The 15,738-nt window shown below is 45.1% G+C and overlaps 2 protein-coding genes and 1 non-coding gene across 3 annotated transcripts in view; 1 reads left to right on the plus strand and 2 right to left on the minus strand.

Moving 5' to 3' along the window:
• The window catches only part of LOC135805123 (pyridine nucleotide-disulfide oxidoreductase domain-containing protein 1-like), a 35,564-nt gene extending 21,531 nt beyond the window's left edge, over positions 1-14,033 (minus strand). Inside the window, exons 1-8 of the mRNA XM_065319124.1 lie at positions 13,843-14,033; positions 8,217-8,297; positions 7,357-7,476; positions 6,826-6,897; positions 5,656-5,712; positions 5,010-5,083; positions 3,340-3,554; positions 2,719-2,861 (exon numbers count right to left, since the gene is read on the minus strand). Coding sequence (XP_065175196.1) covers positions 2,719-2,861; positions 3,340-3,554; positions 5,010-5,083; positions 5,656-5,712; positions 6,826-6,897; positions 7,357-7,476; positions 8,217-8,297; positions 13,843-13,914 — 834 coding nt within the window. The 5' untranslated portion in view covers positions 13,915-14,033. The remainder of the gene's footprint in view (positions 1-2,718; positions 2,862-3,339; positions 3,555-5,009; positions 5,084-5,655; positions 5,713-6,825; positions 6,898-7,356; positions 7,477-8,216; positions 8,298-13,842) is intronic.
• On the minus strand, positions 2,482-2,553 carry Trnat-cgu (transfer RNA threonine (anticodon CGU)). Its single transcript has one exon. It is a non-coding gene; the product is annotated as a tRNA-Thr (tRNA).
• A 218-nt stretch (positions 14,034-14,251) lies between the features above and the next one.
• On the plus strand, positions 14,252-15,487 carry LOC135807080 (ADP-ribose glycohydrolase OARD1-like). The gene has a single exon (XM_065321155.1). It carries the CDS (start codon positions 14,590-14,592, stop codon positions 15,040-15,042), a length of 453 nt encoding a protein of 150 aa, XP_065177227.1. The 5' UTR covers positions 14,252-14,589; the 3' UTR covers positions 15,043-15,487.
• Positions 15,488-15,738: the final 251 nt, after the last annotated feature.

Raw genomic sequence — 15,738 nt, forward strand, 5'->3', positions numbered from 1 at the left:
GCCGAGGTTTACGTTATGTAGGACTAAACTGCCTAGCTACAGCTAGGGCTTGATCGTACCGTGCACGTGAATTTATGTTGTATCGAGAGTGCGCGCGTCGGGGACCGCGCCGTAGCGTGTGTTATGTCGAGGCTTATGTTATGTAGGATTATGTGATGTAGAACAAAATTTGTATGGGAGTGATGCTGTTTCGGCGCGGGATTTGATTTTTTTACTTACTAGCGAGGTTTATGTACAAGTGAGAGTTGTTATATCGAGAGCAGACCTGGTCACTGTGCACGGAATGTACAGTGTACAATCACCTTACGGCCGGCCGGGCTTGCCTGTTGTTTGTCAATGGGAGAAACCGGGGGATCACCCAAGGTCAGATTAGAGAGGTTTTGCATTCCGAATTTCGGAATTATTTTCGGAATGTGGCGGCAGCAGTCGAAAAAGTAGTTGAACTTTCGGAAGTGTGGTGGCGAAAGTGCATGGTTTTCCGAAAATGGATTTTCGGCTCTTTCATGTTTGGGAGTGCATATTTGAATACAAAAAAGTGTATTTTTTATGTTTGTATTTTTGCTTTCTGCTGCTCTCGATTATTTGAAATTTTTCCACGTACCGTATATTCTCTATTATCACTCTCTTATTATTGACCCCCACAGAAACTTGTGATCTCTAAGCGGTCAAATATCAGCATACAGGTCGTCCCCCGTTAATACGAGTCCGGTTAGTACATAAACCCCGTTAGTACATAAGAAATCTCAAGTCCCGGACGAAACGTGGTCACTTCTATACAAATTTTGTCGGTTAGTACATAATTCGTTAGTACATAAACCCCGTTAGTACATAACATTTCTCCGTACCCGCATGCCACCTACCTCAATAGTACATAATTTGTTGTTCTTTTGGCCTTCCAGTGGAGGCACATCGTGTTCTAGTTTCTACTTGTGGACGCAATTCGCTCAGAAATCAGAGCGCACATCACAAACCGACGAAGCTCTGTTGTTTTTTCGAGTGACTGTACAGGCGCCGCTGGGCATGTATCATGTAAACTGTAGAATCTTCGCTGACTGTGACCGTTTTTACATAATTTTTATGTTTTTTCGAGGGTATCAAGAATATCTCGCTCCCTAGTCATGGCAGCAAGAAACACTCAGAAAAGTTGAAAAAAGTGAAAAATTCTGGTATACAAGCAAGTTATGTACACTGTCGTTTAGTACATAAACCCCGTTAATACATAACATTTGTCAAGTCCCAGAGATTATGTATTAACGAGGGACGACCTGTATATTGACCGCTTATATTGACCGCTTATTATTGACCACTTAGCCCGAGGACTTAGAACTTTTTCCTCAACTTAGAAAAAAAATCAGAACTGAAAGAAGAAAAATCTGAAGCCAAATGTTGGGATTTGAACCCAAACTGTCAGATTCTCAGTCAAAGAACTTCGGGAACATACTACAAGTGACAACTGAAAACTTCTGTTTATAGAGAAGTCATGTCCAATGTAAACGGCATATGTACATACTATGTACTATTATAATAGTATTCCTTTCTTCCTATAAACACAGCTAAAAACAGTTTAGGTATGCTATGTCGTGATAAATCTATTATTGCCCTCATAATCGGTCAATATATGAAATATAGACCTCGTAAAAGACCTCGGGGGACCTCGGTCTTTTACTCGTTCTATATTTCATATATTGACCTCTTTAATCGTGCAATAATAGATACTTATAAGCACAGGTCTCCATTACTAGCACAGTCTCTAATACTAGCACACTGTGAGTACCTTTCGAAACATTATAAGCACAGTCTCTATTATTAGCACGGTCTTGGTGGAAATCAATGCTGCATGCATGATATCTAGCATGTATTTCTTCTTGCTCTGTATGGATGTATTGGTTGAAAAAATATAAGCGCAGTCTCCAATGTAAGCGCGGTCTCCAATATAAGCACGGGGTAGAGGGGTGTTGAAACAATATAAGCACGGCGCTTATAATAGAGAATATACGGTATGTACATTTGATTTTTCCTGGTTTTTGCTGCTCTCGCGCTCGCTGATCTCGCCATGTTTACTAATCTTCTCACACTCCATCACACTCTATCTTCCTTTGCCATGGTGCCTACTGACAGTACAAGACAGTAGCTCGCCAACCTCGTCTTCAGCTCAGTGTTGGATCACTTGGTCCACCATCAGTCCGTCCTCGTCTTCGAACCGCAGCTTGACCTGCGCACATGGATTTGATCCTGCTCAACCCCTTCGACGCTCTCCATTTTGTTTTGCATGGCAACCCTTGGAAACGAATTCGAATCAGATTTTCGGAATGCAAAACACTGAAAATGCCGTTTTTCGGCACGCGCTTTTTTCGGAAAAGCACAGTCGAAAATCATTCCGAAATTCGGAATGCAAAACCTCTCTACTGTGAACTGGCAACTGTGAACCAAGCCCAAAACATGTCCCCGCATACGCAAAATTGTCAATGTAAAAAGAAAAAAAGGCTCAAGAGGGAATTGAACCCTCGATCTTCGGTTTACGAGACCGACGCCTTGCCACTTGGCCATTGAGCCGCACATGAAACAACGGAACATGTTGAGTCTTTAGTAAGGCTCACCAGTCATGCAGCGCTATGGTCTATAAGTACATGTACCGGTAGTACATCGGTAGACAAAACCAAGACACCGCTTAGGGATGTACAATTCTGTGGGTGCTAACACATGGCTTGACTGACATACCGTTCGGCGGGGACTTCTCGCCTGCTTGGAGAATGCACCAGTCGGCTCGGACCAGTCGGGTCCTAGCGCACTGCCCATGCCACAGCTACTGTCCGCTGATGTGTGAGAGCTGCTTGCTTGTGATGACGATGATGATGGTGTTTCTGTGCATGCAGGTCCACACCAGCAGTTCCACAGAGATAGAAAGGCAATTCAGGTAGCTAGCAAAAACACAACATACTGGTAACTCACAAGACCTACAGTAACTGCTGAAGGTGTGACCAGATGCGACGATACGCACTAATTCCAGACACAAGATGCAAACATAAAAACATGCACAATACAGCTATATTAGGGGCCGTCCGTAATTATCGATCTTTTTCAAGAAGAGAAAAAGTATCGTTTATGGGTGGGTGGGTGGGTGGAGGAGAGTTTCGTTTTGAAAATTATAGATAGCTGAAACATCAATCCATTCTAGCTGTCAAGTCAATATATTTTTCGTTGAAGGGGGAGGGTCATCACTAAACCTTTTCGTTCCGTGAAGCAGACAATACTGATGACATAGGTAGTTGGTCCCACTGATTAACAGTAATCTGCAGTACCAGATATAGTTGTAGACGAAAGAAAACCCCAAACTCTCACCTTCCAATCGGTACTTCATACGCTTGCTTGCAATGAAGACTTCACAGTCCGGTACAACACCATCACCAGCCTCGGCATTGCCGTGACTGGAATCGGCATTGCCAGCACCGGACAGGGCAGGCAGAAAGAAGTGAGCAGCGCCACTGTCAAAGAATGCACTGCCAATGGCCTTGTCCTTTATGGCCCACACGACGTCACAACCGTCAATGGCGTATCTACGCAGAGACAAAAGCAAAGATGACAAAATCCCTGTCAGAACTATTATAACAAAACAGGTTTAAATATTAACATTGCATTTCACTTCTTAAGTTTTTTACCAACTTTGTATTGCATTTCCATTCATGGTGTTTATTTTGCCCGTAAAAGAGGCTCTAGTCTTATTAGAAAAGATAATTTAAAAGTTAAAACACTGCACCTGCTCACTGTATTTCATTGCATCCACTACAGGTCACGCTGGGTTATCGGCACACTGTGACAGAATGATGAAAATTGTGCAGTTATAAGGGGCCATCTGGCATTAGGGACCTTTCGCATTTGCTACGAATCGAACGCGAAACGAAAGTTTGATTCGACTCGTAATCGTTTCGTTGAAAGCAGATTCAGGTTTCGCAAGTCGTAATGCAAATGTGCATGGCAACTACGAATACGGCCGGTAGCTTGGCGTACGGGTGTGTTCGCGCACACGTGCATGGATCATGGAATCAAGGGAAAAGATGTGTACCTGGCAAAACGTGTGTGCCTTGCAAAAAAATGTGTACCTGACGGATTCGGAGCGTGCCACGAATGAAGAGGCTTCCATTCGTGAAAACGAGCTCTCCGCAGGGACTGTGATGAATCCTCGAACTCAGGTGATGAATCAGCATTCGTTTCGTATCCGTACGCGTGGTGCGAAAGGTCCCTATTATCGAAATTTCACGGAACAAAAAAAAAGTTTAGATCAGTGTCTGCTCCGGGGCCAGGGTACTTGGACCTGTTCGAAAAAAGGGCACTTGTGACCCGGTTGGGAGTAGTTGAGAGTACTTTTTTTGTACTGAAGGGGAAAAGGGGGTGCACACTGACATGTGGATTGCAGGGCACCGACAGAGTGCCCAGTACGCATTGTTCATACATGTACATCAGGGAGCCAATAAGGCTGCCGACTGGGTCAAGCAGATTCGTCGTCAGGATGATTTTGCATCTACCCAACCTCAGGCGCGGTCATTCAGGGGCTACAGCCTCGGTGGTCACTCCTATCAAGAACCCGTGTGGATACTCCTACTCTGTTTGATCGCATTGAAGACGCGATTAGGGGTATCCTGACCCCGCTCTGGCAGGCAATACCCCACCGTCTTCTCAGGAGTGTACATTGCTCTGCGTTCTGTTTCAGCGACATGAGCAGGTCGAGGGGCCGGGATGGGCCTAAATTCTGCAAGCAACTCATCGATGTAAGAAATACACGTCCCAGCAGCTTCTATAACATTTTCCTGCGATAATCATCAGTGAGCATTCGTCACGTAGTGAGAATCAGTCCAAACAATCCGGATATTCAAAATACCGTGTGAATTTCAGCAGCTAAAGCAGTGCAGTACACAATCAGCCTTTAACATGATTGTGTTACTTTTAAATAGTTTAAAGTACATGCAAGGTAGTGACAAAGTGGATATGCTGGTGTGGAAACTGTCAGCACTCACACCAGCTCGGTTGCTATTCCTCCATTGCCAATGATGAGCACACGGCGAGCACCCGTCAGTGCAGATGTCAAGTGCTGAGCAACAACATACAAAACAAAATAAAACAAGTCAGATCACAATAATAGAGAGGTTCCGGAGTACGATTTTCTGCGCCAAAATCCACAGAGGTGCTACGGATTTTTTATACATTCTTTTCGAGTAGTGAACTGTTCCGGAAATTATGAGTTTGCCGTCATTGCCTAGGATACGATCACAATTCCCGCGGAAAATCAACGTTTCTCGTATCAAAATTGAACGCGAAAAAGCTTTCTGCACTCGATGACGCAAAATCTCCATACGAAACATGGTTCGTAAGAAAGCCATCCACACGGTTTCTCCGTGCCGGAAAATCGCACGGAGCGCGCCACGGATTTTGGTATGGAAAACCGTTCACGTATCCCGGAACCCCTCTACCCTATGGTAGAAACAGGTCAGACCACCTTAGTATATGGCAGAAACAAGTCAGACCACTGTAGCGTATGGCAGAAACAAGTTGGATGATTGAAGTGTAGCTGGTAAGGAGCAAGTCTGCTCTAGCCAATTTTCACTCTAACACTACAAGTAAAATACAGCACAGCAAAACCCACCACAGTGCCAAGGCACTTACAGACACACTCTGGGTATCACGGATGCCAATCACATGGCGATTGTCAGGAGCTATAAGCTGCAGCAGTGCGGTGAAAAGAGGCAAGTGCGAGTGCAGAATACCGTCAAACACACACGCACGTACACACGCACGTACACACGCACGTACGCATGCACACACACACAAGAAAACACAATCTATCAAGCCATCACTACACTGTATAAAACATACCGTATTACAGTCAGACCTCGCTTAACCGCACACATCTGTTTTCCACAAAAACATCCGGATAGGCGAGGTAACCGGATAACTGAACACACATACTGTATATGCATGTGGCATGTCAAAAGCAGTGACATCGTACATACATGTAGACAGGTCCTATGCAGTACAACTAGCGTGCCCAGTATGTAAAACAAGCGAGAAAAATGACAAGTGCATGCAACTGAGTGCTGTCCGCATACACCCAGCAGGTCAAGGACCTCATTTGCTTGTACAACTCCCTGATACTAGCTTCTGCAAGCGCTAGCCAGCCACATGCAACCGGATACGAAGAAGCTTTTTGTACACATTTTAACCAGTTTGTACACAAAATCATGCACCGGTATGCGGATCGCGAGGTCCCGTTATGTTGTATGCATAACATATGCTGCACATCGGTAACCAGCGATTTTCTTCCGGATGGCGAGGGATCCGGATAAACGAGGACCGGATAAACGAGGTCTGACTGTATAAAAGTCTTGTATAAAAGCCGCGGTTTCTATGACTTTCTTGGTGAAATTTTGCAGGCTTCTATATGAGACAGGCTTCTATACAAGACAGGTATTTCTATGTATGTCAACACTAAAACCAGGCCTATGTGTGATTTGATGGGCCCAAAATTGCGGCTTCTATTCGAGGGCGGCTTCTATTCAAGTGCGGCTTTTATACAAGACTTTACGGTATCCCCTACAAAGGCAATAACAACATATCTGAAGTAAACATGCACTGCAATGAAGACATTACCCAGTGACTCGGTGGACCTGCCTCAACCCCACCTCAACCCCACCTCACGACTCAGAAAATAATAATTGTAAATGTGTAATCATACTAATTTCAAAAGTGCCTGATAAATATGGCAAGAAGCACCCTATCAGTTTGTGTCCACTGCAAATAGAAACTACCAACTCCCAGAAAATGTATGCTGCTCACCTTTGGTGTTGCCCCGGAACAGATACATAGGCGTTTGTACTGCACTGTTGAGCCATCGCTCAGGCGCACAGTCTATACAAAACACAAACATCCATGTACGCACGCACACATGCATACACACACACATGCATGGGAAACTGTGATGTATAGGGTTCACGTACACATTAACATGAATAATCTACATGCATGAACCCCACATGCCAGCGTATAATTATGATACATGGCCAGGCAGTATGGTTGCTTACTTCCTGTACTGAGAACATTCAAATCAGCTCTGGATAGTTGACTAGCCTGCTGTGGTTGCTGCGCCTATTCTGCATCTAATTTTGGATCTAGTGCCGTTGTAGTGGAGTTTTTTCTTCTTCTTTTTTCTACAAAATCCACATATCTCCAGACACTGAGGGATTATGCAGCTAAATGGGTCTTGGCAAAGGCTTCCCAGAACTTGGATCGAATTCCCTAGTCCAAACAACGTCAGAGAACACCTCTAATGCTCTATGCACTTCTCACTATCATCTCAATTGATCTCACCTGCCCTTCGGCATCAAGCTTCAGCACGCTGGAGTGGATGACAGCGATATTCGGATACGCTTCACTCAGCGTCGAGGGCTCCTTCTCGGTGACGTCAAACCCAGTCAGTGCACGGGATAGCTGTTGCCATGGTAACAAGACACAGGAGATTAAACACAGCTTTACTCAAACCTCCTGAGAACAGCAAACGCTTATAGTCAGCTCAATGTAAGTGTGCTTCAAGTACAGATATACACACAAGCAGACAAGACACGGCGATACTGCTAAGCATAAGAACCCAGAAGCGGTATCGCGCTTTGATGCCGAATCTATCACCAGCGCTAATGGTCTCCTCTGTGCTATATCGCCAGACAGCGTCATGCTGCCGCATCACAGTAACCTCTTCATATATAATGATTGTCTTGACATGGTGTGTTTTAGACCCTCTAGTCTCAATGGTTACCACCCTTGTGACGCTATTTATCTAGGTATATGTTTCATTGGTTCTGGCTGCTTGTATTTCACTTGATGAGAAAGCACAGAAACAGGTTTGTGAAATTCTTGATTCCTGATGATGGTGGTTAACGGTTCGAAGTTGTACTTTTCCCTGCAGTTATTAAAACTTCGCATCCAAGACAGTTGCTCAATAACTACTTTTGTGTCATTTGTTGCGTAAGTAGTGACATCATACGCTATATCTCTGGCCATTCCCTATCAAAACGTATGGGATTCAGAGTTGCGGACACTTCAAGGTTACGCGCAGTGCCCGGTCCTGGACCGTCTAGATAAACAAGGTGTGAGTGCATATCAGAGCCCCTCTCCCCTACACACACACAGCACAATTCTGGATCGCCAGCGAACTCTGTTGAAGATGTCCATACCTGCCTGACGTTTGTGACGGCTTTGATGAGAGGGGAAGCGGCAATCACGGTAATGTCAGCTTCGGGAGAGGACTCGGATAGCTGCAAATCAGACAAGAAGAACAGTGGCGGCCATTGTTGTTGACAGGTTGCATGGACATGAAACAAACTGCAGTATAGTCCGCACTGTAAAAGATTATCATTTTCGCTTTGATGGGTCAAGGTTACCTTTTCAGAATTTGAACTTGGATGGCGAGCCAATACCTGACTGTATTAGGATCTAGCTAAATTGGTGGACCGTTAGTCACTACTCGTAACAATTCTCTGTTCAGAATTGCTGTTGGCACTAAAACCTAAAAAAATACAGTAGCAATACAGCCCGTGGTCAATGACATCCCAGGCGACAGAACTCGTAATCCGCATGCGCGGGCGATCGTTCATTCTCTTTCCTTTTGAGCCAGTTTCCGACGTATTTGGTGGTTTTGGTAGTTTGTGTGACCTTTCGTATATTGTTGATATGAAGCCTGCTGCCAAGAAGAGATTCGTGGTCGCCTCTGACGCAGATATTGCGGAGATTTTGAGCTCGAGAGTACCTAAGTCCACGAAGGACACGACTTCCACGTGGCTGTCGATGTTCGACAAGTGTTTGAAGGACAACAGTCTGGAGTGCGACCTGCGGAAGTGCACCCGAGAGGCGCTGAACAATGTGCTCAGCCGTTGTTACATATCCATGAGACGGAAAGACGGTGGCTACTCCCAAGAGCCTGGCTACCATGGTTTCCGCGCTGCCATCCAGCGCCAGTTGACAAGTCATGACCGTCAGTTCAACGTCTACACTGACGTTGAGTTCCAGAAATCCAATGATGTTCTGGACGGCGTTCTGAAAAAGAACAAACGTGAAGGATACAGTAATCCTGTCCAACACAAAGATCCAATAATCGACATTGACATTAAAAGATATCGTATTTCTTTGATTGAAGCAAAACGGCGGAGAACCTGACCAGATATGTTTGGTTTTTCCTCACACTCCATCTTGGCCTCCGTGGTCGCGAGGTCCAGTGCAAGATCACGAAGACCGATGTAGAATTCGGCACCGATGACCATGGTGAGCTTGCACGCCTCTCGGCGGGCTTCGCTACCTAAAAGTATCAAGGCGGGCGCGGATCTGCTCGTCACTCCGCCGGTGCCGGAATAATCACGGACCAGGCTCAACTGCTGTCACTAAGAATGATGATGGCACACCTGCACCCTGACTGTCCTGCTCTTTTTCAGAGAGCGAAGCAGAATTATGCCATCAAAGACAAAGTATGGTTCTGCAACTCGCCACTGGGCAAGACCACTCTCGGCAATATGATGCCCGAGATTTCAAAGGATGCCCAACTGACACAGATCTACACAAACCACTGTCTGCGCGCTACTGTTGTGTCGATGTTGCCCGGTAAGGGCATTGAGCAACGGCACATAATGGCATTGACTGGTCATCATAACTCTAACAGCCTGACATCTTATACGCGGCCGACAACTGCACAAGAAAGAACAATGTCAGACATCCTAGATGGTAAGAAGAGAAACGAAACGACTCTTAGCACTGCAGCGCACAGCCGCACAGCAGCACAGCAAGGGCCGAGATCGCACAGCCAGAGTCCGTGCCTTTGATCGATGTGTTCCCTAGATTTACAGATATGGAGATCGGCCTGCTGTCTAGGGACTGGGACAACATATTAACGGCCAGCATTACACCACCTCCCAAAACAGCCAGCATCAGTTCAGCTTCTCTGCCAGCAGCATCAGTTCAGCTCCTCTGCCAGCAGCATTAGTTCTGCTCCTCTGGCTGTCTCGTTACAGCCACCACAGCCAGACAGCCAGACATGCGATGTGATCGACAGTTGGATTCAGGAAGCAACTTCAACGGAGTTGACGCAGATAAAAACTCCTCGTCTGCAACAGTTCTTCCGGGGAGCAAACTTCCAGAGAGCCAATATCATATTCAATTTTAATATCAAATAGTTCTCCAGCTTCCCTGTACGTATATAATAAATGTAGAGCCGAAGGATTTATTGCAATTACCGTAAAGTACCGTTGATCCGCCCCCACTCTAATTCCCCCCCCCCCCCCCCCCCTCGATTTTCTGTCTCTGAAGCGACTTCAGAATTATACAGTAGAGAAATTATGCGTCTTTCTGTACTCATGTCCATATGCATACAGCCAACCTCGTACTACTTTCTAGTGCGCAAACAAACATTTGGGCGAGAGTCTGTGTGAATGTGTATGTCGAGTTTGACCTTTCTCACCTGTTTGCGTCTGAAAGATACAACACCGCATTGTCGTACAACGACACTGCACCAAACAGCCTTGATTGAATTCCCGCCCCCCCCCCCCCCCCCCCATGAAAAACAAGCTGGGAAGCGACTTGGCGTGGGGGCCGGATCAACGGTACTTTACGGTACATACCAGTATAAAAACCGAGCCCCCCCCCCCCCCCCGAGGTTTTTATAACTGATATGTAATTGCAATAAATCCTTCGGCTACCACATTTATTATACGTATACGTTGACCTTCACTTTTCAAAAGCCAATATACACTGTTTATAAAATACTCCTTTTTAGGGAAAAGTGCAGTGCTACATGGAAAAGTGCAGAGGTATGTATTGAGTCAAAGCAAATTTATTTGAATTTGATACTGTTGATGGTGTGGTCACTAATGAGTGTGGGTATTTATTAGGGGTGAAAGTTGGCAATGAGATCCCGAGTTCGAGTACTCTGATTTTCTGCGATCGAATATTCGAGTATCCTTCATCTCCTAAAATTGTACACAAAGGGCCTTCAAATCGCAGGATACAACCCCGATTGAACCGAGTAGCAATCATTTTTTTTCTCAGGTACATGTATATTGGTTGGTGGGTCATTTGGGCTCCCTCTACTCATGAACAAATGTTCCCCACACAGTCTGCACATCAATATCTGCCGACTGCTGCTCTGAAACTGCAGATTCAGTGGTAAAGGCATGTACCATGTATGAACGAGTACTCTGATTTATTCCGAGTACGATTATTTTTGAAAAAAACGAGCGAGTACTCGAGTACTCGGTATAATTGTTTCACCCCTAGTACTATTTATCAAAGGTCAATACTGTAGAGGCAGAACATTTCGTCGGTCAATAATTTCGTCCAACTCCAAAGAAAAGGAGTTCGTCCGGTTGAAAGTTTCGCCCATGGATCATAAGAGTGTATAGAAAAGCTGGACAAATCGATATTCGTCCTACATTTAATTTAGTCCAAAAGCTCCTTGGACGAAAAAGACGAAATTAAATTCCAGACGAATATTTCTGCTTGTACAGTAATATTGACCTTTGATATCTGTACATATTTTCTGGAGCTTCTTCGTACACAAGACTTGAAAATTTTGATCCTCATCGAAATTATTATTTGACTTTCTTATTAGGCCACCTAGAATTAATTCGTTGTTTCGGGTCACTTCACTCATCCGTACCAGAGTCGGTCGGTCGGGTTTTTATTTTATTTTTTACTTATTTTATTTTGGTTTCTGCCATTTCCATACATGCATGGTCACTATGTAGATCGTGCATATCGAATATCCAGGCTTTTGTCCATCAAGCCAGTCGTTCATATCTCACCGTAGGCGATCCAGTGCTGTCATTGTCCCCTCAGGACCAGATCTTGGCCTCGCTGGCCAACAAGTTTGACAAGCAGTTCTCACCAAACTTCTCTCAATGAGCGGCGAGGTAGAGCTGGTGCTGTTTCATGACCGATTGTGGATCGGCAAAAATAGAAGGCGGCGTCACCAAGCACTGCATCCTGTCACTAAATTTGGCTACTTCCGAGGTCAATGTTAGGACTGCTGGAAATTCCTTGCTCTTTGCTGTTTTCGTGCACGGGGTTTAGAATCATTAGCATCGCGTGTGTACACAGTCATGTACATTGTATCAAGAGTACATACCCCCCCCCCCCCAGAGTGTGCAACGCCTGATACAGCTCTGCATAGGGTATTGGTCGAGCGTAATCGGATCTTTGCGTCATAATACCGTACACATTCGAGGGGAACCCGGGGAGTCGCGGGTACTCACGGATCAAAAACAACGGAGCCCTGCCTCGAGACCGGCCTTGCACTGGTGTGAAGTGTCCGCATGACATCAGAAGATCCGACTACGCTCGACCAAGACCCTATGCAGAGCTGGATCAGGCGTTGCACACTCTGGGGGGTTATGTACTCTTGATTGTACATGTACACTAAAAAAACCACATTTCGCGGTCGGGTGAAAAATGACGGTCGGTTGGGTGACCCGAAACAACGAATTTGGGTGGCCTTATCAGCTTGTTTCTTTGTTCTGATTTCTTGGTTTTTTGACTCGGTTTTGTTATTGGACTCGGATGGAGAGCCAAGGATAAATTTATAGTAAAGAAAAAAGGACCAAGAAATTACAACTTACGCCATAATAAAATAAAAAGGCTGTTGGAGTGTGCATCCAAGATGTGCTAGAGCTGTTAGCCAGTTAGTTGTAGAACGTCAGTACCGTTGGTCAGTGTTGTGCAATGTTATCGCATGAGCTGATTGTTTAGTAACTAACTGGTGGTGTTAGTGGACATTATAGCGTAACTTGTAGTTTCTTGGTCCGTTTTTCTTTACTATAGGTTTTGTTATTATTTAAATTATTATTTGGTGCACTTTCAGCGCTACGTGGTTTATAATTTCACTTTTCCTGATTTTGATTTTAGCGCTTCCGGGTGTTATTATTCTATTTTCTTATTTTCGCACTGAATTACTATTAAATTTTGTTGGCTACCGTTCTGGGTTCGTTTCGAAACAAAACTTTGAAAATAAGAATTTCATGGCGATTGCTGAGTGTTTTGGTAGCAGGGCACATGTATTTCAGGCCGACTGCATGCTTATGGCTATAATGCACTAATCTCGTAGTTCAGTCTGGAAATGTACTACTCCGACTCCTGAGTTCGGGTGTGATCAGTCAAATAATCTCGTAGTCAAGTCCACGTAGCCGTAGTCCAGTCTATCCACCACATCCCCGACCTCCACCCCTATATGGTACCGCGCTTATATACGCGGCGCAAGGAAAGTGAAAACCTGAAACACGATCAGAGGTCTGGCAGGACTTCTCGCCTTCATCAATGCCTCGCGCGTACGGCCGCGGGCGCAGGCCAAGGCGCGCATTCAGCCGTAAAGTCCTGCCAGACCTGTATGATTGTCTACATTCTGTAGGGCCCAAGATAGGCCGCCTACAATTGCCTCTGGAGATTCTAATAAATATAATTCTTGAATTAAATTGAACGTAAATGACCCAGGTGAACTAACTTGATCGCAATGAATCTTCTGACCATGACCCTACCATATGCACAAATATTTCCATTTCATTTGCTTTAGAGAGGGAGTTTAGTTTTAGAGGTTTTCTTGTGCTTTTTCTTGTGCTGAAGTGTGAAAAATAGTTTAAAATACCTATACGGGGGAGGTCAAATAATGTGTTGGTGACCGTGTGGCGCTCACCGAAACAACAAGTCCCTGTACATTTCAATTATGATATTTCGCATTGGGCAATTATGATACTTATTCTGTACTACTAGCGGTGTTTAATACATGGCCATGAAATTCTTGAATGAATTTAAAACATATACAATTACCTGCTGGGCGCAAGACACTCCCGCTATACCACCGCCTATGACCACGAAGGAAGACTTCCTCACCATCGACATAATGCGATACAACTGTAAGGTGCTACATTGATGTTCTTACTCCTGCCTCATCATAGCTCATAGTAAAGGGGCTGCGTATCTACTGCAAAATAGTTGAGCTGTCTTCTCTCAATCTCTCATCTTTGCATGTTTCATTTCAACTAATTACTTTCAATCAAAAAACATGATCTCGTACAATCCATACATATACGTAGATCTACGTGCACGTGCAGCGCTGCATCATTTTTTCAGATCACGTACGTCGTTATCGATATCATAGCCATGCATGCAACACGTGCACGACACACATGTACATGTGGTTCAAAACTTTGAAATGAGTCGATCGAGTGCATGCAAGTGCTCGAGAGCAGCGATCTTTTTTATTTTCTCTCGACTTTGGTCCATGACCCAGTGAGTTTGATCTGGCTGTGTAACTGTTGTCCTTTTTCATAAGCATTAGCAGTTAGTTCTACAGATGAACCAACAGAGTTAGAGCAAGGGTGCGTGTGAGGCTGCCATCGTGAAGCTCAGAGGAGCCTGAGGCACTGCATTGCTGTGAAAAGCTTAGTGTATTTTGCAGGGTTTGGTGTTCTATGACTTCAATTTGTGGCTTTTAATAATAGGGAATTGAACACATCACGTTTGGTAAACGGTGTGAACAGTCTACGTACAGATCAGTCACAAGATTCTTCTAGCATGGCCTCAGCAGAGGGTGGAGTTGGTGGAATCCTAACTGAAGTTAAGGGTGACCTGTTTAGCAGCCCAGCAACAGCTGCACTCGCACATTGCATCAGCGCCGACGTCAGAATGGGTGCGGGAATTGCCAAGATCTTCAAGGCCAAGTTTGGAGGCGTGAGTGAGCTGCAGCGTCAGGGTGCTCGCCCCGGTGGTCTGGCCTCTTTGCAGCGCAGTGGACGATTTGTCTATTACCTGGTGACCAAGGAGAAGTACTACCAGAAGCCGACGTATGAAACGCTGCGCCAAAGCTTGCAAAGCATGCGAGCGCACTGTGAGGCAAACGGTGTCAAGCACGTGTGCATGCCGAAGATTGGCTGCGGCCTGGATGGCCTGGAGTGGGCACGTGTTGCCAAAGTAATACGTGATGTGTTCAGTGGCTCCCCAATCCAATTAACAGTGTATGTTTTATAAGATTTAAAACAGCGCATTGCCAATGACCATCATTATGACCGTCATTCTCATAGACAGTGGCTGATCTAAACACATCGGACCACCCTCCCCCCCCCCCCCCCCCCCAGCCAGTTGATTGAGTTAAAAAAAAGAGCCCGTTGATCAGTGAGTTTTAAAAAAAGTATTCCACCCGGCGGACTGTTTGAGCACCGCCTGTGTGGCCACACGACTGTCCACACGAATATTTTTCTCTTTTTATTTTATTTTTACTTCAAATGGGCCTTTCTGCATGGATGTCCCTGAAGGTCCGATTTTTATCTAGGTACTGGTGTAAAACAGAGGACATGTATACGTGTCTCAAATCCAGGCATGCGTGTCTCTATGATTCCTGACATAGTGAATTTCTGTGCATGCTAGTGTGTATAACCTTACAACCTGCACTGACTAGCTATTGTCTGTACATGTACCAGGTTCCTAGCTATAGCCAAAGGGTCTGATTGAGCGCCCTCCTGTGAAAAAGTGATTCCCACACCCCCTACTCATTTTGTCGACTTTTGTGTTTTTTCATGCCATTCAACGAAAAATGCAGACGATAGTCGGTAACAGAGGGTTCAAGGGCACACTTGTCAGGGTAAAACTGGGGGTTCGCCCTCGTACGCGTATACGTTGCATTTTGCATGGCAAGACAATTTGGGAAAATGGAGAAAATGGGTTACA

The sequence above is a fragment of the Sycon ciliatum genome, chromosome 1 (assembly GCF_964019385.1).
Source record: "Sycon ciliatum chromosome 1, ocSycCili1.1, whole genome shotgun sequence".
NCBI classification, from domain to species: Eukaryota; Metazoa; Porifera; class Calcarea; order Leucosolenida; family Sycettidae; genus Sycon; species Sycon ciliatum.

Bases quoted from the DNA above. Each gene is read 5' to 3' on its own strand.
- LOC135807080 (XM_065321155.1), top strand. From the start codon at position 14,590: ATGGCCTCAGCAGAGGGTGGAGTTGGTGGAATCCTAACTGAAGTTAAG.